Source organism: Littorina saxatilis, linkage group LG17, assembly GCF_037325665.1.
Source record: "Littorina saxatilis isolate snail1 linkage group LG17, US_GU_Lsax_2.0, whole genome shotgun sequence".
NCBI classification, from domain to species: domain Eukaryota; kingdom Metazoa; phylum Mollusca; class Gastropoda; order Littorinimorpha; family Littorinidae; genus Littorina; species Littorina saxatilis.
Window position 1 is genome coordinate 57,041,656 of NC_090261.1, and position 26,204 is coordinate 57,067,859.

General features: G+C 40.0%; 3 protein-coding genes across 4 annotated transcripts in view; 1 reads left to right on the plus strand and 2 right to left on the minus strand.

Moving 5' to 3' along the window:
- Positions 1-1,613: 1,613 nt before the first annotated feature.
- Positions 1,614-16,015, minus strand: LOC138951755 (zinc finger protein-like 1). The gene is made up of 6 exons (XM_070323309.1): positions 15,808-16,015; positions 12,723-12,843; positions 12,075-12,268; positions 11,578-11,818; positions 10,421-10,538; positions 1,614-5,247 (listed from the first exon to the last, which is right to left on the minus strand). The coding sequence occupies exons 1-6, from the start codon at positions 15,907-15,909 to the stop codon at positions 5,040-5,042; spliced, it is 984 nt and encodes a 327-aa protein (XP_070179410.1). The 5' UTR covers positions 15,910-16,015; the 3' UTR covers positions 1,614-5,039.
- Positions 16,016-16,161: 146 nt separating this feature from the next.
- Positions 16,162-24,213, plus strand: LOC138951756 (nucleolar and coiled-body phosphoprotein 1-like). 2 transcript variants are annotated; one of them, XM_070323311.1, is made up of 10 exons: positions 16,162-16,342; positions 16,589-16,743; positions 18,619-18,695; positions 18,996-19,124; positions 19,321-19,398; positions 20,105-20,198; positions 20,592-20,677; positions 21,790-21,937; positions 22,235-22,324; positions 22,676-22,840. In XM_070323311.1, the coding sequence occupies exons 1-10, from the start codon at positions 16,225-16,227 to the stop codon at positions 22,703-22,705; spliced, it is 1,005 nt and encodes a 334-aa protein (XP_070179412.1). In that variant the 5' UTR covers positions 16,162-16,224; the 3' UTR covers positions 22,706-22,840. The 2 variants fall into 2 exon arrangements, with proteins under 2 accessions (XP_070179412.1, XP_070179411.1); XM_070323310.1 differs by having other exon boundaries at positions 16,183-16,342; positions 21,790-21,962; positions 22,676-24,213.
- Positions 24,214-24,430: 217 nt separating this feature from the next.
- The window catches only part of LOC138951757 (citrate synthase-lysine N-methyltransferase CSKMT, mitochondrial-like), a 2,384-nt gene continuing 610 nt past the window's right edge, over positions 24,431-26,204 (minus strand). The window contains exon 2 of the mRNA XM_070323312.1: positions 24,431-26,165. Within this exon, the coding sequence (XP_070179413.1) occupies positions 25,495-26,165 (671 nt within the window). The 3' untranslated portion in view covers positions 24,431-25,494. The remainder of the gene's footprint in view (positions 26,166-26,204) is intronic.

Genomic DNA, 26,204 nt, shown 5'->3' on the forward strand with positions numbered 1-26,204 from the left:
TTGGTGTTTAACGTCGTTTTCAACCACGAAGGTTATATCGCAACGGGGAAAGGGGGGGGGAGATGGGATAGAGCCACTTGTTAATTGTTTCTTGTTCACAAAAGCACTACCGGGGTACTGATTAAAAAATTGCTTCAGGTGCTTGCAACGTAGTACATAGAGAATACTACATGGCTTGCTGTGTCGTACCATAGACCTATATAGGTCCCTGGTCGTACCAGATTTACACGAGTTGTTTTTTTAAATATTGAACTGCGAGCGAAAGCGAGCTGTTCACTATTTGAAAAAGCAACGAGTGTAAATCTGGTACGACACAGCAAGCCATGTAGTATTCTGTTTATCCTACATACTGTACTTACGTGTATTTTACTGAAAATGTCTTGCAGACGAGGCAGCTAAACTTGAAGACGCTTGTTTTGGAACCTCGATCTCTTCTAAAGCCTCGTGCAATCTAGTACGTCAAGGCAAAGAAACGTCACTCTGAAAGTGTGGCGTGACGTGTTAGTTCTAAAGATTCATCGAGGGTAATTAGCGAGCGCAATTTTTGTTTCTCTAATGACGTTTGTCTCGGTGACTTTGGCGTGGAAAAACAGGTCCCTGCCAGACTTGCTTGACATGACCTCATTTACATGATATACACACGTGTGATTTGAACGATTATTATCTCACGGGTGTCTCTCTCACGTATGTAGGATAAATAGAGAATACTACATCGCTTGTTGTGTCGTACCAGATTTACACGAGTTGTTTTTTTAAATATTGAACTGCGAGCGAAAGCGAGCTGTTCACTATTTGAAAAAGCAACGAGTGTAAATCTGGTACGACACAGCAAGCCATGTAGTATTCTGTTTATCCTACATACTGTACTTACGTGTATTTTCCTGAAAATGTCTTGCAGACGAGGCAGCTAAATTGAAGACGCTTGTTTTGGAACCTCGATCTCTTCTAAAGCCTCGTGCAATCTATTACGTCAAAGCAAAGAAACGTCACTCTGAAAGTGTGGCGTGACGTGTTAGTTCTAAAGATTCATCGAGGGTAATTAGCGAGCGCAATTTTTGTTTCTATAATGACGTTTGTCTCGGTGACTTTGGCATCATAAGCAGTGGAAAAAACAGGTCCCTGCCAGACTTGCTTGACATGACCTCATTTACATGATATACACACGTGTGATTTGAACGATTATTATCTCACGGGTGTCTCTCTCAGGTATGTAGGATAAAATATATTACCTTACTGGGAGAATGCAAGTTTCAAGTACAAAGGACTTAACATTTCTTACATACTGCTTGACTAAAATCTTTACAAACATTGACTATATTCTATACAAGAAACACTTAACAAGGGTAAAAGGAGAAACAGAATCCGTTAGTAGCCTCTTACGACATGCTGGGGAGCATCGGGTAAATTCTTCCCCCTAACCCGCGGGGGGACTTTAGTTCTATCTTACTGTGAGTAAATTTGAGGAGAGAGACACAGGGAAGTAATAACCCCCCCCCCCCCCCCCCCCCCAAAAAAAAAGAAGAAAAAAAGACTGAAATATACAGAAGCAAACACACACACACACACACACACACACACAGCAAAGACCGAGTTGAAAAGCAGACAACCAAACAAAAGGCTCCCAACGATTTTATTTCTCATCACAAGAAATTTGACTACATGCATGTATTCACAAATTGTCCCAGCTAGTGCACGAAACAGCATGACAGTAAGTGCTGTATTCAATCAATCAATCAATCAATCAATATGTCCTCAGGCTTATATCGCGCGTATTCCGTGGGTACAGTTCTAAGCGCAGGGATTTTTATTTTTTTATTTTTTAAATTTTTATGCAATTTATATCGCGCACATATTCAAGCCGCAGGGATTTATTTATGCCGTGCGAGATGGAATTTTTTTACACAATACATCACGCATTCACATCGGCCAGCAGATCGCAGCCATTTCGGCGCATATCCTACTTTTCACGGCCTATTATTCCAAGTCACTCGGGTATTTTGGTGGACATTTTTATCTATGCCTATACAATTTTACCAGGAATTAAAGACCCTTTTGTCAATCGTGGGATCTTTAACGTGCACACCCCAATGTAGTGTACACGAAGGGACCTCGGTTTTTCGTCTCATCCGAAAGACTAGCACTTGAACCCACCACCTAGGTTAGGAAAGGGGGGAGAAAATTGCTAACGCCCTGACCCAGGGTCGAACTCGCAACCTCTCGCTTCCGAGCGCAAGTGCGTTACCACTCGGCCACCCAGTCCAGTACTATGTATGATGGCAATATTCAAATAAAACCCGAAAGTGATAAACTTATCACCAAAAAATGAACAGAGAGTATGTATAATACCTGCCTATAAACCAGAACAACAAAAATACTTTTTTAATCAATAGAACAAATAAATATTAAAAAAAACATAAAGAAAAATAAAACAAATTTAAAAAATGTCTTTAAAAAGCAAGAATACTATGACTGATGCATCTTTTTAATACACCAGAAGATGTTTAATTAAAAAGTAATATCAATCTAGCACAAGGATATTACAACGACATATTGAAATAAATGTATTAAAGAGACACTTTTAAAGCAAAAAATAACAACACTTTTCAACCGGGAAAATGTAAAACAGTTCTAAGGAGACTAAGAATGAAGAATCTGATTGGGAACCAAGAAAGTAAACTCTACCGATGGTTTTCCAAATTATATGTAGATTTGTGTGCTCATTATATCTTGATATATGAAGGCGTCTTTACATACCCAAAACTCATTCTACCATGTTCATGCTATCGGTTGATAAAATTTGTCAGAAAATATGCAAGTTTATTTCAATATATTCATAACTGATCACATAAAATGTCACTTGACGTGCACATGCCCATGCCCACACTCCTTTTCTCACATTCATTTAGTGATTTACACTTGAATGCACCCTGCATCACAGCAGTAAAAAAAAAAAGAAAAGAAAAAGAGAACATGACACAGCAGAATTTACATGAGCAACAATAAATAGGGTATTGGCAGTTTATTTACAAAGGAAGTTATCTAACAGGCACAGTAACTAGCATCGCTGTACAAGTACAATATTATTGAATAAAACAAATACATGTACATGAAGATGAAATAGTTTACAACATTTACAGAAAGAAATTGTTTTGATATGTACATGAAGGTCTCAAGGCATAACCGTGTGTAGCTCTGATGGCATTCCATATACAGTAATGAAGTTACCACATGCATCAATAATATTAACAAAGCTAAAAAAAAAAAGGAAATAAAACTGAGTATTTTATACATAACCGAGCAAGTAGTTTTCATTTAACAATGGCAATCTCTGCACTCATTGTTTTCTTCTTCTGCGTTCGTGGGCTGAAACTCCCACGTACACTCGTGTTTTTTTGCACGAGTGGAATTTTATGTGTATGACCGTTTTTACCCCGCCATAAGGCAGCCATACGCCGCTTTCGGAGGAAGCATGCTGGGTATTTTCGTGTTTCCATAACCCACCGAACTCCGACATGGATTACAGGATCTCTTCCGTGCGCACTTGGTCTTGTGCTTGCGTGTACACACGAAGGGGGTTAAGTCACTAGCAGGTCTGCACATAAGTTGACCTGGGAGATTGGAAAAATCTCCACTCTCAATCCACCAGGCGGCAGCGACCGGGATTCGAACCCTCGACCTCCCGATTAGGAGGCCGACGTCTTACCACTGCGCCACTTCGCCCGTCTGCACTGATTGTAACTTCACATGGTGTTTGCATGAGATGTTCCCTTGCATTTTATATACTACTCGTAAAAAATACCAATCATTGTAATGTGTAATGACAACTCACTCCTTGAATGTTGTGTAACTACTACTGATAGCTCCTGTCATATTTTGAGCAGTCTAAACTGATATGAACCAGAAAACTCATCTCATAATAAGAAAACTAAAAAGTCTGTGCACAAAAAAAAGTATCCTCCTAACCACAAATAAAACAAAAATGTAATGGTTATTGCAAAACTTAAGTGATGACACACATTCCACCATAACAGATCATGTTCCTGTGACTGACACGAACAAAATATGACAAACATGCTGTCAGACTGTACCCACATGGGCTTTTCTTGTCATTCAAATAATGTACAAACAAGGTGTCTAGAAAACAGTTATCTTTGATGTACATCCAAACTCTACAACTAAAGCAAGTACTGATCACAGACAGCAAAGGGAAAAAGCTGTTGAAGCAAGTATTCCCCTTCTTCACCACACACACACATAACTTTATGCCTCTGTCCCATAAAAAAAAACACCAAAAGAAATTCATTTGATAGTGAATTCAAAAAAACAACAACACTAAACAAAACAGCACTGATTAAAATATTGTGTATATCCCAAAGAGACTTTCCTCTCACCATTATGCAAAATGTAATCGCCTCAGTTAATGATGAAATGATAAAATGATAGTGTATTGTCTGTGTGGATGGTTAACAATTGGTGCCTATTGGACTTCAACAAGTCAACTTTTAAAAATGAACAAATGCACAAAACAACATAAGTGACACATTTTTCTTCAGGTCCCTCAAAAATCACAAAGCGAAAAACAAATTTTGTTTACTTACAAAGCAAGTCACGGGGACAGTTAAAATGCAAACATTAAAGTTTGAACACATGCAATTCAACCACCAACCATTTACACTCCTGCACAATGCAGTCTTCCAAGTTACAGATCAGACATTCATCAATATTCACAAAGCACTGTCATATCTTCCATCACAAATTTAAAGTGAAACCCTGGTACTCATTCACATGTTCCCTTATTATGTTCCTGTATTTTGTTTAGTCCTTTACACAATTGACAACAGTCCTGTTACAAGAAGAAAACTAATTAACAGAAAAAATTCTGACAAACACGTCAAAGTATTCTACTTCTCACATCAATCTCCCTAATTACGACCAAAAAGTAAAATTTCAATCATCATCCCCAAATTTTTGACGGTCACCTCTGACACGCATCCTTTCATCAGTTTAGTTTAATGAGAACGAAAGCTGTGACTGTAACATCAGCCCTGAATCTCCATGACTTTCTGCTCCACTTTGATGTTGGGGTTGTTCATGGGATCAAGGAAGGGGTCATCGTCCGCAGCATTGCGACCCAGCTGTGAGAAGATGATGACGAGCGTGATGAAAGTGACGATGCCGATGATGAGAACCATAAAGAATCGTTTCCTGATGGCGCTGGGATCTCTCTTCTTGCTCCCATCTCTGGATCTGGAAATAAAGCAAAGGACAAAAAGGTTAATATTTGAACAAAACAGAAGCATATCAACAATCATTTTTTTTTATCATATTTGTCACGAATGATACGAGTATGAACAAGTAAAAACAAAAACAACAACATAAAAACAAATTCAGAAAGAAATACAGTGGAACCCCTCTTTAGCGACCTTGAAAATGTTGACAAAAATCGGTCCTTATGGAGGGGGGGTCCTTACAGAGGGAGGGGGCGGGGTCAGGGGGCCACAAAGAAAGTCACCTCAGATTTTCTTAAAAAAAGAAAACAGAGAAGTTTGAGTTGCTGACGACCGTTTCCTCAAGCAAACTGCTTCGATTTCATGTTTGACATTGTCGATGGTGTCCACCAGTTCTGGTGCATGTTTCAATGCAAAAAGAGTTAGTTTCTGAGCAAGCATTCTTTACAGCAGTCCCTGCAATGATGAAGGCCCTCCGAGAAAGAGAGTGAAAAATCGGCCACCGTTCTCAGCATCGCGTATCTGTGTGTAACCTCTTTCATTGACAAGATACTCTTGTTTCCCCGCAGCCTTGACCAGTGAGTCGGTTACCTAATCTGTGAACCCTTCAGTTGTCAATCAATCAATCAATCAATGACGCTTATATCGCGCATATTCCGTGGGTACAGTTCTAGGCGCTCTGCAGTGATGCCGTGTGAGATGAAATTTTATACGGCCAGTAGATTGCAGCCATTTCGGCGCATATTTACCTTTCACGGCCTATTATTCCAAGTCACACGGGTATAGGTAGACAATTATTAACTGTGCCTAAGCAATGTTGCCAGGAAAGACCCTTTTGTCAATCGTGGGATCTTTAACGTGCACACCCAATGTAGTGTACACGGGGGGGAGGTTCGGACACCGAAGAGAGTCTGCACACAAAGTTGACTCTGAAATAAATTTCCGCCGAACCTGGGATCGAACTCACGCTGACAGCGGCCAACTGAATACAAATCCAGCGCGCTACCAACTGAGCTATATCCCCGCCCCAGTTGTGTTGCTTTGTCAAAAGTTAGAAAACAGTCAACTAGTTTTGCTCTGAGTGAACAGTGCAGCTGGCCTCAATTAGCCAGTGACACCTCTCGGGCCACACCACCAAACAGTACATGGCTGGGGGGAGGGAGAGAGAGAGAGAGGGGGGGGGGGGGGGGGTAGCTGGTTAAACTCAGAGTGGGGTGTCCGGTGTCACTGCATGTCAGCAGGAAGAGCATTGGAGAGAAATAGAGAGGTGTACTCTTCCAAACAATTTCCAAGGATCAGTTGTCAGGGCTTAGGGTAGTCAGTGAGGGAGAGTGAGAGCAGTGTTGTGTATTTCATACCGCTCTATCTGCTGGTTTTTGGCTCACGTAAGTGTAGCCTATGCGATGATAAACTTTGTCTGTCTGTGCGTGCGTGCGTGCGTGCGTGCGTGTGTGTGTGTGTGATAGAAACTTTAACATTTCCGAGTCTATGGATAAAGCTCGCATAAGAAGATTACGTCTCGGTCAAAAGTGTTTGACGTGTGTGATAGAAACTATTTGAAGACGTCACATTATGACGTAAGAGGGTTAGACGTCACGCAAAGGAATTACTGAAAGTCTCGGTCATTGTTATTGTGAGCGGGCCGAGACTACTTGGCAGATCCAGGGTCTCGCTTTCTTGCACAGTTTCACCTATGCTTACTGTGTGTGTGTGTGTGTGTGTGTGTGTGTGTGTGTGTGTGTGTGTGTGTGTGTGTGTGTGTGTGTGTGTGTGTGTGTGTATGTGACTGAGTGATTGAGTTTGTGTTACTGTTTGTCGATTTCTTACGTGAGCCTTGAAGGCTTCGCCAGATTGTTTTAGTACATGTAGTCAAGTTTTGACTAAAGTTTCATGGGTGAAAGCTATGAAAATCAAATTGACTGAAAATTTTTTGAGGCAGGGGTCCAGGGGCCGCCCAGGCCCTGGCGGGGTACGGGGCAAAAACGAATTTTTGCATTATACAATGTGATTTTGTGGCCTTTCCTGGCAAAAAAATACACTTTTTGTCACTATCATGCAGATCAAAAAAATACCTTCAGATTCTAATGATATGGTAAAAAGGGTAAACAAAATCAAAACAATTCACAGAAGTAATCATTTTTCTTTTGTATCTTTTCACACTTGCATCTTCCAACACAACGACACAATTGATAACAATTAACATTGACAACAGCCAATTACTAAATGAAATAGAAACTGAACAACTGAACAACTGAAATAAAAGTTCGAAATATATTAAATTATAAGAAGCAAACATTGCCAGACAGGCATTGAAATAAATGATGAAACAGAATGTCACACATGCAAACAGCATGATGTAGCACCGTCACAAAGTAGCAACTGAGCAGTAGCATCTCTCATAGTCCAAAGTTCTCAAGGAAAAGCACTTGAGTTTCAAGCACCAAACTTATCACACACAGTTTTAGTTTCATGAACTCCAACCAGTCCCATCGTCATTTGTTGGCTAGACCAGCATCAATACGATCTGTCCATGCGTTTTCCGTCAAAACCGGTATCTTTGTCGCAGAAATCGTGTCACCACTTCATAATGCCTGTCAAAACGCGAGAACTTTTTTTTTATCGTGATGCAGAGCGAATCCGAAAGCGAAGAAACCTCACCTACGGGGTTTACCGCATAGCAGTTCAAAAACGCGTTCCGCTTAAAAATGAAAAAAAAAATGAAAATTTTTTTTTTTTTTTTTTTAATAAAAATTGCGGATTGACGGAATTTCCGTCAGACTTATTTTCAGATTGACGGATTTCAGTCAATTGACGGGCTACTTTCACCCATGCTAAATGTTTTAACGTAGAGGGGGAATCGAGACGAGGGTCGTGGTGTATGTGTGTGTGTGTCTGTCTGTGCATGTGTGTGTGTAGAGCGATTCAGACCAAACTACTGGACTGATCTTTATGAAATTTGACATGAGAGTTCCTGGGTATGATATCCTCAGACGTTTTTTTCATTTTTTTGATAAATGTCTTTGATGACGTCATATCCGGCTTTTCGTGAAAGTTGAGGCGGCACTGTTACGCTCTCATTTTTCAACCAAATTGGTTGAAATTTTGGTCAAGTAATCTCTGACGAAGCCCGGACTTCGGTATTGCATTTCCATGGGTGTTACTGGGAAAAATCAAAAAACCTGAAAGGCAGGGGTCCAAAATGCTCAAATTTGAAAGAAAGTTTCTGGACACCGACGAAACCAAATCATAATAAGCAAGATGGCGGCAAATCCAAGGGAGCGAACCGAGAAAGCACGCGAACCGGTGTCAAAAGTCGGATCGGAACCGCTGCTCGTTATTTCAACTTAGCGAAACGAAGCTTTTTTTTAAAATTTTTTTTTTGAAAACCCGGAAAACCGGAATTTCCGGCTTCAGATTTTTTCAAAAACCGGAAATCCGGCAAAAGCCGGAAGAGTAACACCCATGCATTTCAGCTTGGTGGCTTAAAAATTGATTAATGACTTTGGTCATTAAAAATCTGAAAATTGTAAAAAAAATTTTTTTTTATAAAACGATCCAAATTTACGTTCATCTTATTCTCCATCATTTTCTGATTCCAAAAACATATAAATATGTTATATTTGGATTAAAAACAAGCTCTGAAAATTAAAAATATAAAAATTATGATCAAAATTAAATTTTCGAAATCAATTTAAAAACATTTTCATCTTATTCCTTGTCGGTTCCTGATTCCAAAAACATATAGATATGATATGTTTGGATTGAAAACACGCTCAGAAAGTTAAAACGAAGAGAGGTACAGAAAAGCGTGCTATCCTTCTCAGCGCAACTACTACCCCGCTCTTCTTGTCAATTTCACTGCCTTTGCCATGAGCGGTGGACTGACGATGCTACGAGTATACGGTCTTGCTGTGTTGCATTGCGTTCAGTTTCATTCTGTGAGTTCGACAGCTACTTGACTAAATGTTGTATTTTCGCCTTACGCGACTTGTTCAAACTGGTTTTCAACGCTTATTCTCACAAAGCATCTGCACACCTGCCTCTGTGCTGTGTTTGTGTGGCTGCTTTCGTATGATGTCAGTGCATGGTGAGTGCGTTCACTGCCTTGTCACCACTTTCCCACCTTTTCAGAATGTTTTCTTTGTCTTGGATAATTCTTTGAATTTGCGATTTTCCAACATCAAGACTTTTTGCAATCGCGATGGCAGTTTCTCCCTTTTTGTGTCTGTTCACAACATTCACTCGATTTTCGAGAGTTAAATATTTTCTTTTCTTTGTAGACGCCATGTCGATCTCCACTGCTCTTCTGTCCAAAGACTGTCTATTCTGACTGAATTGAACGGTGTATGTTGGTCACGTGAGTTTGTTTTCTCGATGATTGGTTTGTGATGTTTACTCAGCCCACCCAACCATCACACCTCTCAGCGGTTAATTAGTGCCTTTGCTTACGCGAGACGGTTATAACTGGTTATAACCGGTTTGTCAGTGATGCGTTACGCTGACTGAGAGTCTTGGCTTTGTCTGACAAAGTTGTTACACAAGCTGTTAGGTTGGTCCTTAGACGTTACAGCGGGGTGGTCGCTACACTGGTGACAACTATATAAGGAAACACATCAGTTAAAAAAAAAGGGTCGTTGTGGCGGGGTAGTCGTTAGAGAGGGGGGTCGTTGTGAGGGGTTCCACTGTATAACCAAACTTTGTAGGTGTGATAAGTGAGACAGAGTAGAATGAGTAGGAGGGATGTAATCATGTTTAAGCCTGATATTAATACACCCTTTCGGAGTCTCAGGCGAGAGTCCGCGCATTGCATGCTGGGATTGCAAATTGTACCAAACACGAGGTCTTCAGAAGAGGTACATTGCCGATTGCGTTCAAGTTTTCCCTCGTAAGCTCTTATCTCTTTGATATTACTGTGGTTTTTCTCCCACGATAGTTTCATGATTTAAGCGGAATGGATCTCGAGTGTGTTTGGTACAACGGAGGGCCCCCTGCCGCCAAAAATGTGACTAGCCGCGCATGCGCACTCGAAACTCCGAAGGGGTGTATTGGGAGAAATCGAAGCTTTGACACTGAATTTTGGGCAAAAGACTTTGCGAAGCTTTAGGAATGGGGCACTGGGTAGGGACAGATAAACCTGAAACTGTGTGACAAGCAAGCAAACAACAAATGATAAAAGTAAGTAGTATACTCACTTGAACCACTGAGCAAGCCACTGAAATGCTGGTCTGCGTTTATATTTATCATCATCATGATCATGTGACTGGTTGAACAATCCATCATCTTTGGTAGAATCAAAGAGTTTGCGTGGATCTGCACAAACATTCAAAACAATGCATTAAAGCAGAGGTTACAACATGTTTATTTAACTTTTACCCTTTTAAAAACACCAAACTAAGCATTGGAAGGCCAGCAAACAAATTAGAAGCTGATAATGAAATAACTCCGGTAGTCAACTTGAGGAACAGAATACGCACTCTAGGAGAAAACAGACGGCCTAAAAAACTTTTAAAAACTGTGTGGTTATGTTTACCCGACCTAACCAATTTTTTCCGGCTAACCCTGACATTTTTTCCATTGTTGTTGAGAACAAAAAGTTTAAAAAAACAAACACAAACAAAACTGATTATCCAACTATACTTTCTTTCTTTCTTTCTTTATTTGGTGTTTAACGTCGTTTTCAACCACGAAGGTTATATCGCGACGGGGAAAGGGGGGAGATGGGATAGAGCCACTTGTTAATTGTTTCTTGTTCACAAAAGCACTAATAAAAAAATTGCTCCAGGGGCTTGCAACGTAGTACAATATATGACCTTACTGGGAGAATGCAAGTTTCCAGTACAAAGGACTTAACATTTCTTACATACTGCTTGACTAAAATCTTTACAAACATTGACTATATTCTGTACAAGAAACACTTAACAAGGGTAAAAGGAGAAACAGAATCCGTTAGTAGCCTCTTACGACATGCTGGGGAGCATCGGGTAAATTCTTCCCCCTAACCCGCGGGGGGGAATCCAACTATACATGCTCTGCTGTTTTCTTGTCTTATTTGACAGCTTGCCTTTACCATCACAATTTCTTTGAGGCCGCATATATATATCCAACTTATTATCACCCAACATTACTATGTGCAGACAATGTGGAACTGTCTTTTAACTTTCCACTTGAGAACTCGGTACATGTACTCTCACTATTTTCCTCTTTTCCTATACACCCAGCATTTGTTCAAAGCCAAGACTTACTACTGAAATGCCTGGCAGAAGTACCCTCATAGACATTGATGATTGTAGCTCTCACTATTATAACTCTTGTTCATACATTCAGCAATTTGTTCCAAGCTAAGACTTACGGCTGAATTGCCTGGCAGAAGTACCCTCGTCCACGTTGATCACGCTGTGACCTCCCCCCTGTGCATGGGGAGTAGGGTTGGCAGAGTAGGGGGGAACTTGAGCGCTGGGGCGGTTGAAGTTGCCAGTGGCAGGTGTTGCACCTTGGGAGTTGTCGCCTTTGAGCGGCGTGCTGGTCATTAGAGCACTGTCGTTTTCCAAGCGGCCTGGGGCAGGAGGGGGAGGCAAATTTGGTTCATCAATCTGGAAATAGTTGTTGTGAAACTGACTCACACAATGGCATCTGAAAATGGAACATCATCATACCCCCAATCCTGATCTAAAACAAGCAATTAACCAAAAGAACACAAATTCAGAAAAAAAGACAATTTAAATTCCCCAAATGTATCAAAATACACACATACTGACATAGCTGACAAACACAAAAACGGACAAAACAAAAGAACAGAAGCATGGGTGAGCTTTATCTATCTCTCATAGCCATAGAAGAAGAACTTACAAGCGGTAGCCCCAGACCAGCTCGTGCCCAGTTTACTTGCTGCAGCAACCTGCGCATGGCCTCAGCCACAGGTGTGGCAAGGTTGGCAGGTGGAAACACGCAGGTGTTGCATGTAGGACAGGTGTAGCCTGCAGGTGCTGTGTTGGAAGGCAGCTGCTGGCAGTGCTGGTTCAGGCACAGCCAGTGAAACACATCTGCAAAAGTATCACAAGAATTCAGGTGACAAAAAGCTTAACTGATCAATATGATGATTTTGAAATGAACCATCAACTAGCAAATTGACCCTCGCCTTCCATGATGCACAGAGCATTCTAAGGTACACACTCAAGTTTATATAACAGTAATACAATAGTATACACACAGTACAGATGATTTTACTAAAGTGCACAAAGAAAATCTAACACTTTAACTTTAAGCACAAGATTCTCCTACCCTAGTTGTTTTTAGGACTGTAACTTGTGTAAGGTAATACATTTTACTTTTCACTAATACTATCCACAAATGGACCAAAACAATCTAATAGTAATTAGAACATGCAGCGCCCTTTAAGGGGTGGGTGTGTGTTCTAAGGTAGGGGAGGGGAGGGGAGTGGTGGGGAGGAAAAGAGAGAGAGATAGAGAGAGAGTTTCAAGTAAGCAAAATACAAACCATAGCATGTAAGTCGAATACATTCCCCACAATCTTCATCTGACAATGAACGATTACACAGGCTGCATATGGGGTTGTAATCACTGTCCTGGAGCCACTGCAAATAGGACTTGACGATGCACTGAAACAAAAGATTTAAGTCCTAATTGTTTCATTGAGTATCAATACACCTGTAATATCACAACTAATACTACAGTGACCAGGGCTCGACACTAGCAGGGGCGGGGGGGCGGAACGCCCCAGAGTTTTGTGTTCCGCCCCAAACATTGCCGAAGCTTGGGGCCCACTCCGCCCCAGGATAAATTCCAACAATGACAAACCGAAAATTCTAATGCCAGAGCCAATAACTAAAACTTGCCAGTCAAAGTCGTCACTGAAATTTGCGTAACGATCAATGCCGCAGTCAAGAAAAAAAAACATTGAAATCGTCGAAGGACAATGCCGCAAGGGAAATAACTCCCAGATTGCGCTCTTTAGCGTGAGAGATAAGTATCGCCTTCAAATGCCAAACGCAAAATGTGGCGACACATCCCTGGTGTAAAAAGACATGGAAATGAAGATGAAGAACAGGGTGGAGAGAAACGAACAAAAAAAGGAGACCGATGCAGCCAAAAGCGCGAAGTGCTGTCATATGAAGAAAAACAGACAATGCATTGCCGCCCGTGCAGATCTTATAGCGGAGAACCACTTGGAAAAAGTGGGGATTCTGAAGGTATATATACTTAGCATGAATAAGAGTGGGCCCCAGATTTTTGTTTTCCGCCCCAGCAATTTCCATCTCTGGGGCCAGTGTGGCCCCAGGCCAAATAAGTTAGTGTCGACCCCTGGTGACCAGTACATACGATGAAAGGACACCCTTGGACTGTCCTCTCATCAGAGGGGCCACACATCGCAGGTACCACTGTATCACTTTGTTGATGTACGCTAAACCATATACAAATCATTTAAAGAAGTTCTCCCCATCATCACATGGTTGGAGACATGAACATGTATGTTTGTCTGATTTTGAATAGAAATTAAAAACCGATGTTTCATATTGTCACGATTCGAGAGAGATTTGCCTTTTGAACAACTTATGTGTGTTATACATCCAACTCTCAGCTTACTTTGATAATTTGAGACACTAGCTAAAACAAACAAATAAATAAACAAACAAAAACACATTATGTATATGAGGCTGTGCCAAAAGGTGCTCTGGGAGACCCCTGTCAAATTTGCACATTGATATTTTGTTTTGTAATCATACATTTTTCCTGATTTAGCCTCACTTAGCTTAAAAGTATATCAAAGATACAACATGCACAACATTAAGGTGCATGTTGGCCTTTGAAAGGGTTAAAATACAAAATAATTACAAGATCCAGGTCCGAATGTTGATCCGGAAGTGGGGACATTTTAGGGGACCCACAAACAACGATTTTTTGTTTTTTATCTTTCAAGTTGAGAGTCATTTTTTTGTAGATGGGTGAAAGAGGAGAGATTCAGCTTTTTAATCAATGTAAAAAGCAGAACAAAATTCTTCCCGAAATGTGTGAAAAACGGTTTTTTTAAAAGCTGTTACGATCGTAACCTATCATGTCAGATGTCACACCAGCAGAAAAGGTTGACGGCAGTGATTTGCTCCAGAAATCTCTCTAGAAGAACACAGAAACAAGTGCTGCAATCTTAGTTTGACGTTTAGCAACGGTGAAAACAGCACTGATTGTTGTATATATTTTATATCAGGCATGTTTTTTACGGAGTAACTTCGTCATGTCAGAGTGTTTCGATCGAACATTTAATAATTCTGGCCGCGATTTTACTTCTACCGGATGTTTGTCGCATCGCAGTAAAAAGACATTCCTTCCCACAATGCCTTTCGCGCACTTTTCCCTCCAAGATGGCGTCGATAACACGCAGCGGTAAGTATCAGTTCCATGTCAGCTTTTTCTTGTAAGTTGCGGTCAACAGAAAGTTCAACCCGAAAAACAAAAAATACTGAGTGAAAGTTCGAAACCTAAAATAACCTTTGGAACCGTGTTAAACAGTTTACACGGCTATCATATGCAGGAAACAAACTCAAAAATAACAAAGACTGCCTCAAAAGTGTTAAGTCAGGCGTCGATCGAAACTCCTGACACAGATATCAAACTGTCAACCGAAACTTTGACACGGCTTCGCTCGTGTCATGTGGGAACGTTTGGCTCTGGCCTTCATCAGTCAGCACGATATGAGCTAAAAACGGATCAAAATGTCCCTTTCTTTCCACAAACGGGCTAAGTTTGCGATTCCCACCATTACTCTGGCAAAACTGCTAAATTTACATTTACTGTCGGATGCAACACATGACATCATCATTTGTGTCCATTCTAAAAATATGTTACCTCCGACAGATGAATGGCAATCTTTTCTCCAGGCATGATCAATGTTATTGTTTCTGACAGCAATGAAAGGACTTCACCAAATGAATAAACTTGGTTTTTGATCAAAACTGTGCTTTGCTGTTCTTGAATTCAAACTGCTAGTAATTGCTATCTGTCGGATGCAACACATGACATCATCATTGCACTATATTGTGTTCAGTTTCTATCAGCAATCAGTACATTTTAGTTTAAACACCTGCTACATGGTTATATAAATGATACAAGTAAAAATTTGCTCAAATGATATAGGTTTACAACTAATTTTACTTGTCTTTCATGTCCATTGTTACATCCGACAGATTCCCAAAAATTACGATTACACATCATTTTCTCAAAGTCGCTTTACTGAGTTATCTTTTTAAGACTGGAATTGTATGTCCAAATGACTATTCTTTCACATTGTGTAAGTGTTGAAATGATACTGTTACTTTTATTTTCTTATAAAATGTCCCCCTCTGACAGAGCACCTTTTGGCACAGCCTCATATCCGTTTTATTCTTGGCCCCCTTCACCATGTCATCCTGAAGAAGGATACCCTCTTCACTATGTCATCCTGAAGAAGTCAACTATGAACAGCTGACGAAATATTGATTGAGAAATACCGATACACTGGTTCGTGTTGTGTATTTCTCTTTTGTTTTTAGTAATATTACGTTAGACTACTTTCCGAGTTTCTCCCTTACCTTTTCGTGATTAGCAACCAGGCAGTGCTCACAAACATTGACCCTGTGTTCAAAGCAGAAAAGGTTTGTCACTTTCCGCTTAGGGCATTTACACAAACCCATGGCGCAAGTCTTCGTCCACTACTTGTGATGACCTGAGAGTATGGTTGATCAGTTGCTTGACAGACGATGTATTCTCTAAGCAGACGCCATCTTTCCAGCGTGGAACGTGACGTTGCCTCTCGCGAGAACTGTTGGCGGAACACCTCCTCGTATTACTTTCACTGAATTACACTAAAACCGCATCAATATAAAACTCATGTACAAGAAAGTTTACTTAAAAAACAATGTTGTTGGCTGCTCTTTTGCCATTAGCCTATAGGTATCTTTGATCCTTCTCAAGTTTTGAGGATTTTGCTGAGTTTGGAGAGTACAAAAATGGCGACTTCCATAAGATCAAGCATGGAAAATCAAAACACGCACACATTTTGGAACTGCAAGCCATCAAAACCAGTCACATGTACACTGGGGGTGTTTCCGACACAAGATCAATGTGGTAATAAATTAGAAGAATAGTAAATACACTCGTTACGTCAGCTTTGAAGGGAAAATGACTTGAATAAAATGTCATGTCTGAGTCTCAGTGTGGTGAAAGGTGAAACTGAAAGTTAATCCTGTCTCCCGATCTCTTTTTATGTCGTCGTTTGCGAGGATTGTTCTGTATAAATCTGCATCAGAAAGTACTCTATTGTAAACAAAAAAAATGTTGCACACACGCAATGACTATGCTTTTATTCACCAGATACTCTCCAAGCTGCAAGAACTACACTGGCCACTGCCATGCAGCACCTATCCCAGGAGCAACAGTTGGCCTCGGAATACTTTGTGATGAACAAGCTTCTGTACACGAAGCAGGGTCAGCTTCGCAGGGAAAACTCTTTACAGGGTTTGAAACAGGTTGGGAGATTTAGATCTATACAAAGTTTGAAAAACGGTGCATTACAATTTACATTTTCAGGTTACTTACAGTTAGTTACACTAAGTTACGCTGATGGGGTCTATGTCGACCAAAAGAGTGGGATTCCCTGTAGGTGGAGTTCCTGTAGGGGGGTTTCCCTGTATACAGGGATTTAGTTCCTGTAGCGTGTCGCTGATATCGCTGAAAGTCACGTGATGCTTGGCGACATCGGTAGAATTTGATGTTTTTCAATCTTTTTTGATATTTCTTAGAAATTCGAGTGTGGTTTGCAAGTTTTATTGAAAAACTCCACCCTGTGGGATTCCCTGTATACAGGGAATCCCCCTCCAGGAACTCCACCTACAGGGAATCCCACTCTTTTGGTCGACATAGACCCCATCAGCCTAAGTTACCGTTATAACTTACAATTTGTATTGACTCTTGAGGTTTTTAATTTTAAGTGTTTGTGCTCGGTGAGATCGAGAAAGGGTAAAGTAAATTGGCACTCGGTTACATTATTATTATTATTATTATATATAGATTCTAGCTGTTCTGTTTAGAATTAGATTCAATCATGTGGATTTGAACACTTTTTCATATTGAGAGAGATAGAGACAATGACAATGATTTATTCCTTATAGACCATTGGCCCCTGGAAAGGGGGTAATATGTACAGCGACATCTGTTCGTAAAGTCTGCGGCCTGGAAAATCGTATGAAATAAAACGTGTCTAAATCAAATCAAATCACACGTAAAATATTAGTGAAACGATGTATCCATAATAATCAAATGTTCAATAAACGTTTCTCTAATTTGTAGTGCATAAAAAAGTTATGCACCAAATTTACAGCAGAGGGTTTCATATGATCTGCATTTTAAAAAAACGATATAAATATAATCTTCATTACTACAAACAACAACATTCAAATACTTTTGTTTCAGGTTCTGGTAAAGCGGACAAGTACAAATGCTCTTCATTGAGAGAGAAAGAGAGAGAGACTCAGAGAGAGAGTAATTTATCCCTTGAAGTGGGTACTACTTGACTCTGAAAACCCATGAAAAACCTGAAAAACCCCGAAATCCCTCACTAAAATGACTAAATCTAACTTCAAATTGAAGTTTTTGTCATGTCTATTAGAAGTCATGCCTGACTCAAGCTATTTGCATCCTTATTTTTGTGTTTAGAGCCGGATTTGTGACAAAGTCGATGCACCGATTTCAATGCAAGGGATGTAACTCTTGTTACTCTTAAGCACAAGTATTGATGACATCATACACACATGGATATACGCGGCAGCACGCAAATGGATAACTTTCATCAGTAATAAAACAAAAGATTCTCTTTTTTTCTGTCAAAAACCATGTTCAAATCATAAGGCAAAACAAAAAAATAGGTGTGGTTACGGTAACATAGCAACAAAAAAAATAGGGTAGGAAGGTAGGCAATCACTTTTTTTTTTTTTACTTTTTTTTCTAATGTGTACAAATTAAACCTACTTGACAGGGAAATAAGTGTGCGACTCGAGCGCTGTCGCTTTCATTGCGTTTTCTGCACTCGGTTTTTTTTTCTTCTTTTTTTTTCTTTTTTTGACAAATGTAATAAAAAGTTATAGGGTCGGCCCCTAAAAATAGGGTAGGTCGGGTTACCGTAACCACACCTATTTTTTTTTTAGGCCTAAACAAAAACAGCAATGAATCTCACATCATCTGTTTTCAGTGTTTTCATGCATTAGAGTTCAATTCCTCTGTGAGATACCGAAAAGGTCTATTACTTCCACTTCTTCGTACATTTGTTTGGTTTTCGGGGGTTTTCGGAGTCAAGTAGTACTGCTTGAAGTTAAAGTTGCATCTGTTTTAATTTTTATCATTTTCAGATTCGTTTGTGCTTGAAGAGGCTTTTTGCTTGTGGGCTTGAAATCAAAATCAAAGATTTTCACTCTGATTTTGACAGGTAAGCAATCTTACTTCAGTATATATTTGGTCATGGCTGATTCAGTGATAACATCACATAAGGTGCTCAATAATTGTATAATCCTGTAACACCTAAAACTGAGGAAGATCAGCCCCCACATATTACATAAGCTGGCCATGCAGCAAACAAAAACCACACACACAAAAACAAGGCAAACAATAAGCCCAGTTGCAGTCTACTTTCAAAACAGAAAAACTTTCATTATTTTTTGCCTTGAAATTATTGTTTCATTTAAAATCTGATTACTTCACATTTATACTTTTTTTCTTGTTGTTTCAGTGCAATCATTCAAGAGGGGATAAGGGTTTATCTGCCTTCGAGACAGATGTGGGAATATTTGCTCACTCACTTTTTGGGGACGGCTGCTCTCCTCACAAACACTGCAAGTCGCTGTGCAGGCGTTTTTCTGTATCCTTTACTTCAGTATTGTTTCCTCTGTGTGTATACGTATGTGTGTGTGTGTGTGTGTGTGTGTGTGTGTGTGTGCGTGCACCCTTGCTTGCGTGCAGCAAGCATGCGTGTGTGTTTGCAGAGGTCGATGATAAACTTGTTACGAAATTGTGATGGGAATAATTGAACCTATATTGCCCTTGACTTCTTGTAGACATGTCCACAGGCATTTGGCGTCAGGCCACCTCATCCCCACCAACATGGTTTTCCTCTCTATGCTCAGCAGAATCTGGTCAGTTCGCAAATCGACGTCATCATGGAATTTTGGCGTAACTCATTTTAGACATCTTTTCAACAGAAGGCCAAAATTGATTATTTTTATTGTGAAATAGTGTTTATACTTATACCTGGTATGGATAGAAAGATAAAAGAATGTTAAATCATGTATTGTCCATCGTACTTTAAAGAATATTTTTCACGCAGAATCAAATTAAGCCAAAATTCCAGGACGGCGAGGAAATGTTGGTAGTACAAGAACAGAAGGGGAGATAATTATTGCCCTTGGATGATAGCTTATGTGTCTGCATTGTTGAGTTGCTGCTTCATGCAGTTATCATTTTGAGGCTAGATGCAAATATATCTGTGTCCCAAAGTTGCAAGTGTAACTGTAAAAAGAGATGACAGCTTATAATGTGAGTTTTATTGTATGAATGTATTGAATTTCACAAGAACAGTGTAGTGACTCATAGTATGTATTTAAGCTTTTTTTCCCTACCCCACCCATTCCCCTGTAATATTCTACATTGTTTGTCTGTGTGCTTACTTATTTATGATTTGAGTTATCTTTCTTCTAGCTTTGTGGCAAGCTACAGGGACTTGTCACACTTTGTGACCATCTGTTCCCTGATAATTTTGTGTGAACATCTTAAGAACTCAAGTTGTATTACATATCATCTTTTGCTGGGTACAATAATGCTTAATTTTAACATTTCTTGCAGGGCATGCTGTCAGGCTTTGTGCCTTGAACTACAGACGTGGTACCTGGATTTGATACCTGTCAAGGATGTGCTGGCCTCCACAAATTTCCCATGGGTGAGAATTTTACGCAGATACTGAGATAGTGATTTAATCCTGCAACTGAGAAGATGTGGGTCAAATGAAGAAGATGAGATGTGTATGAAGTAATTTGCCATGACTATAGCTAATATCAGTTGCCGTAGGTTTGGTATAGTTTTTGTTTTGTCTTATTAGATCCACTAATGAGATTGGAGACATGTGTATACGATGTGAGCGAAGTAATTTACCAAATTCCCTGATTACCCTAAGTAAATTTGTTATGTTTTTTAAATAAATTTTTTTTTATATAGATCTACAAGTAAGATTGGAGGCATCACTGTTTGGTTTAATGTAAACTGCAGCATATTTTTAAAATTTATACTGTACTGAGATTAATATGGTGCTTGTTGCTCATTGTCTAAATTGTAGTTGCCTGCAGCAGAGTCCCTACCTGACGACTTGTCAAGTTGGCTCAGCGAACAAGGTCTTGATGCAGGACTGGCAACATTTGAAAGGTAATGTAACAGCAAAAGAGTTTCTTGCTTTTGTTGTTGTATTCTTTTAATAAACAGAGATTGCTATGATGGGGCATATATATGTGTGTGTTCCAGTAAAGTCATGTTTCTTTTGCTTTTTATGCATTGAGGTGAACTTGTAAGTGGAAGGTTGCCCATAATGGATGTAAAATCTCGATTGGATTTTTAATCTATAAAAGTCAATGTAATGTTGTGTTACATGTACCATGGACCCCTCCTTTATAAGACCCCCTCATTTAAGACTTCCTCCTTTTTCAGATTTTGTGTTAACTCTTTAAAGGTACTGAACTTGTCAAATCCAGGTGCACGGAGCCCCTGGGGCTTTTAGTCATACCTCAGGCAGCTATCCGTTAGAAGAACTACTAAGTTTCATTGACTTGCACCCAAAGAGTCAAGAACTGCGATTTTTTTACGAATTAATTTCGTACTCGGACCCGGCTGGTCTTGGCCTATTTTTGGATCTAAATTTAGATCAGGTAGATCACCACATCATGCACAAAAAGACACGTCACTAGCAAACTATGTCAGACGTCATCATGAGTTTGTGTAAAACAAAATGGAGGCCGGAATCACTCAGTTGAATCGAACTCCGACCAAACACCACGTAATAACTAGGTTAATTTATGCACTCGCGTGAACAAGAAACTGTCGAGCTTCACAGATGTCGTCGTTGGGTAGTTTTGGGTTTGTTTTACTACCATAGGAGGATTTTTGAACTGTAAATGCACTCAGCTGCAACAAAAACGCAAAACGAAGGCTGTGAGCTGCACTGTGCGTTTAAATTTACCTCCATTGTAAAGAGGTCTTAAAAAGGGGGTTCCACTGTACAGAATTTGTTTTCGTATCTCGTCCATGGTAAATTTGTAAAGCTCGAGTTGTGTTGGTTTATTGTTGAGTTAAATGTGCCATGGTATTATCATTATGTCATAATAATGTTACGTGTATGTTATTATAACATCACTAAGGAAAATAAAACAGTCGTTGTCATGCTGTTCAAAGAAGCAAATTTTGGGTGTGTATGTGGGCTACATCAGCGCAGTAGAAGGGTACCTTTAGTGTGACCTGATTGGAAGATTTTGTGTTGATTGCAGGGTGGCAGGAAGCGATGACTTGGCCGCGTTGATGGAGATTTACCAGCAAGGCAAAGGCTCAGACGATGAAGATGAAAGCACTGACGCTTTGGATCAGACACTTCCAGTCTCCATGGACGATACGCTTCAAGAAGCAGGAGAAGCTCACGTGGGTTCGGATGAAGATTTTGGAGGTGCGGAGAACAAGTCAATGATTGAGAAGTGTGACTGTTTAAAAACATGAGTGATTAAAATAATGTAACTTGAAAAATATATTGCTTAAAATAGTGTAACTGTTAAAAAACAAAGCCAGTAATTTTGAAATGAAATGATTTTCACTTTATTCGTCAGTTTAGTTTGTTTGTTGATTGTGTGTGTGTGTGTGTGTGTGTGTGTGTGTGTGTGTGTGTGTGTGTGTGTGTGTGTGTTTTGTCAGAATGAATAATTGATGGTATATTTTCCACAGATCCAGTCAGAGTTAGTGATGTTGATGTGGACAGTGGAGAGGAAGGACAAGAGAGCGGAAATACCTGTGTACCAGGAGAGCCAAAGAAAGGTGAGAAATGACTGTGCTGTCATGTCTTTGACTTCTGGTTTGAGTTTGTTTCGATATATGCCTTCTAAAGTAATTTCAATGGATAAATGAACGATCTCTTCTGCAAGAAAAGAATTGTTTAGTGAGGCAAAGTTCACTACCACTACCAGTGATGGAACAATCCTTTAATTTCTTGAGCTAGAAAACAAGCCTAGAATGCACAAACATCAACGCTTGCACACACACACACAAACATAGTTGGAAGTAGACAGTAGCTTGCACAGCCAAATACCTACACACTCTGGCAAGTCATCCTCGGACCTATCTATTTAATTCTTAAATTAATGTGTGTGCATTTTCTTATTTCCTCAGAGTCTGCAAGTACTGCCTTGCCTGGGCTGAAGACAAAGGTACTCAAAGCACCAACCATTCGGGATCTTCAGCTTATCCTGAGAAAGCTCTGCAAGAAGTTTCCAGAAAACGCTACCAAGAAAAAACAAGAGAAATTTGCAGCAGCGCTGGGTCGCTTGGAGACACGGTCTCTGACTGCAGAAAGGAAGGGACGACAAGAGCAGGCACAGAAACTTCTGATCCAGGCCAGGAAGAAAGTTTTCAAGTTCATCAAAATGTTCTCACCACAAGCAAAGAAACTGAATGTGGACCAAACTGCTGTTCTTGTGACTGGTAAAAAGAAGAAAAAAAGACGAAAAATGATCGCCCAAAGTGAAGCTGCAGACACAAGTGTTCAAACCCCTAAACCCAAAGGTAAACTTTTACAATCAAACACAAGTACAGACTTTACCAGCACCGACAGCGGGAATCCTCTTGCTCCAACAAAAAGAAAGAGAAAGAAAGCCTCAACTCCTGAAGATGGTGCAGGTCCCGCAGGTCAAAAGAAGAAAAGGAAGTCAGTAAACAACATTGATAACAGCCCAAACTCTGGTGGTGCAGGTCCCGTAGGTCAAAAGAAGAAAAGGAAGTCAGTAAACAACATTGATAACAGCCCAAACTCTGGTGGTGCAGGTCCCGCAGGTCAAAAGAAGAAAAGGAAGTCAGTAAACAACAGTGACAACAGCCCAAACTCTGGTGGTGCAGGTCCCGTAGGTCAAAAGAAGAAAAGGAAGTCAGTAAACAACATTGATAACAGCCCAAACTCTGGTGGTGCAGGTCCCGTAGGTCAAAAGAAGAAAAGGAAGTCAGTAAACAACATTGATAACAGCCCAAACTCTGGTGGTGCAGGTCCCGCAGGTCAAAAGAAGAAAAGGAAGTCAGTAAACAGCATTGATAACAGCCCAAACTCTGGTGGTGCAGCAAATAGGAAGAGAACAAAAACTGCATCTGTCGAAAACATTCAAACAGTGACAGGAGACGGGAAAAAGTGTTATGCGAGTGTCACTAGAAACAGTCGGCATTCTGGTGTTAGGCCAACAAACATCAAAGGGGAACAGGGTGTTGTGTCAGTGGAAAGTGTGGATATACCAGCAACAGGAGATGGCATCAAAACAAAGAAAAGGAAGTTTGTGAGTGAAACTGATGAGAAATCTGTCCCAGCAAAAAGGAAAAAGAAAGTGAACCAGAAATTGGCGGACAGTTCAGAAACTGTAGATGTTCTCCAAAGAAAAGGGGCACAGAAAAAGAAATCTGGCAGTGGCAAAGCAAAAGGGAAAAAGAACCTTGAGAAAGAATGGATCTCTAAACAGAAAATGCTTATCAGCAACAAGAAAAACATGAAAAAGAAGAGAAAAAACACACACTAAAATAGGTCTATGAGTATAATGTTTCATCACTGTGAGTGTGATATTTGAGCAAGAATGAGACATGTTTCTGCAAACTTTGATATCCACTTCATAAGCCTTTATGTTGATTTAAAGGTTACAAACTCTACGAATCAAATAAAAGCAGTTTTCTGAGATGTTGTCATACATTGTCAAGGAGGAAGAATGAGTTAGCCAGTGAAAGCAATACATAAACACACACAAGAACATAATTCAAAACTTCACACATATAAGCAGCAAAGAAGTGATAACCGTGAGTGGATGCCAAGCAGTTGCCTCCCTTGTGTTGAACTTTGACTAGCAAATTTCCAGTTAACACCCCCACATTTTACGACCGATTTTTCTGGACATTTTCTGGGTCATTAGTGGGAGGTTTTACTGTACTAACACTACTGTACGAATGACAAAGAAGCAATCGGGCCAAAAGAAAAACCTTGAAAATGTTTGCCATGAAACACCTTTTTCAACTACACTACAGTCAACTGGTTGAAAGATAGTTTGCTTTTTTTTTGTTTTTAGCACCTTTTTTTAAAAACGTTTTGTTCCCCCAAACAGCAGCCAAGACTTTATATTTTAGTTTTTGTGTGCAGCATTTTGTTTCCTGAAATGATTACTTCTCCGTTCACTAAATGGAGGCAGTCCTCGCCAGTGCATATTTATATATGACTTTTGAGGCTGCAGAAGTTTCTCCCCGAGAGGCACTGGCTTTATAAATTGAAGTGCATTTCATCGAGGCAGACCTGTGTGCACACTGCGGCATGTGATATGAACTTTAATACCCAACAGCCATCATAGCATGATGAATTCTGTCAAAAACATTTGCATGCATTAGGATTTGTTCAGCATGAGACAAAACAAGCAATTCACTGGTCTTGCCTTCTTTATTTTGCGTACATTTAATTATGTAATTTTAACGATAACATGAAAAAATGAGCATTACTCATATAGTAATACATGTACTGTACACTCTTTACTTCACTTTTGTGAACACAAGTTAATAACAATATCATAAAGAAATGAGCATCATTCATAATGATGCCATAATACAGATTGCACTACATAGTATTAGTAGTTTGGGGTAAAGTTCACAAAATGCATAAAAGGGTACATGAAACTCAATACATGTACCTGGGTTTTATATCACAATTAGTATTGATGCATACACATTTTACATGCATTTAAAATAAATTGTACTTTCCCAAAGTATTGATGCATAAACAGTTATGAGTGTACACATTTAACAAGCATTTAAAATACTGTACATAATATACTTTTCAAAAGTATTGATGCATACACAGTATACGCATTTTAAATGCATTTAAAATAACTGAAAACCAACAACAATAGTCAGTACATGCGACTCCTTGATTACCAACTCGCATATATAATGTTTTGAAACACATGACAGATTTTGTTTCACTTGCAGAAAGTATATGCAAAAATCTCTCTATCACACTGATTGCTGTCTGTCAGGATGGAGAACCTCCACTGACATGTAGACGGTGAATGAGTCTCGAGAAAATACATGCGGCTGTCTGGATCTTCATCAGTGATCTGCATGAACAAACCGTCCTTGCGTAAAACACGTTCCACTTCACTCAACATTTCCTTGGCTTTGGTCGACCCACTGACAGGATCTTTGAGCAAGGCATCCATCGTTCCTTTGTCTGTCACGACGTGGAAGAGGTCAGACTTGTAAGGCAGACTGCAGACGCTTGCACACACCCCGCTCACGTAGCTTTGGCGATGGCCTGGCCAGGTCGCTTTAAGAGTCTGTAACTGAAAATCCACAGCTTCCTCCACGTAGTCCAGGCAATGAACCCCCACAGGGAAAGGCGTCCACTCATAGAAGCGCAGAGGGAGAACAGATTGGCCGCATCCCAAGTCCAAAACGTTCACAGGGTCTATTCTTGCATGCATGGCGTCTGGGGTTTTGCTGAAGTCCTTCTTGGCGGCAACATTGAAGAGGCAGTGACACGCAAGACCAGGTATGGCATCATCAGACACAAACCAATCAAATGTCTCTGTCTGCTCTTTGTACTTGACCTGCCAGTACTCTCGTCTGCTGAGTTTCTCAAGACCTCCTTCTGCAATAAACAATTACTTTACAAAAGCATACATTCAGT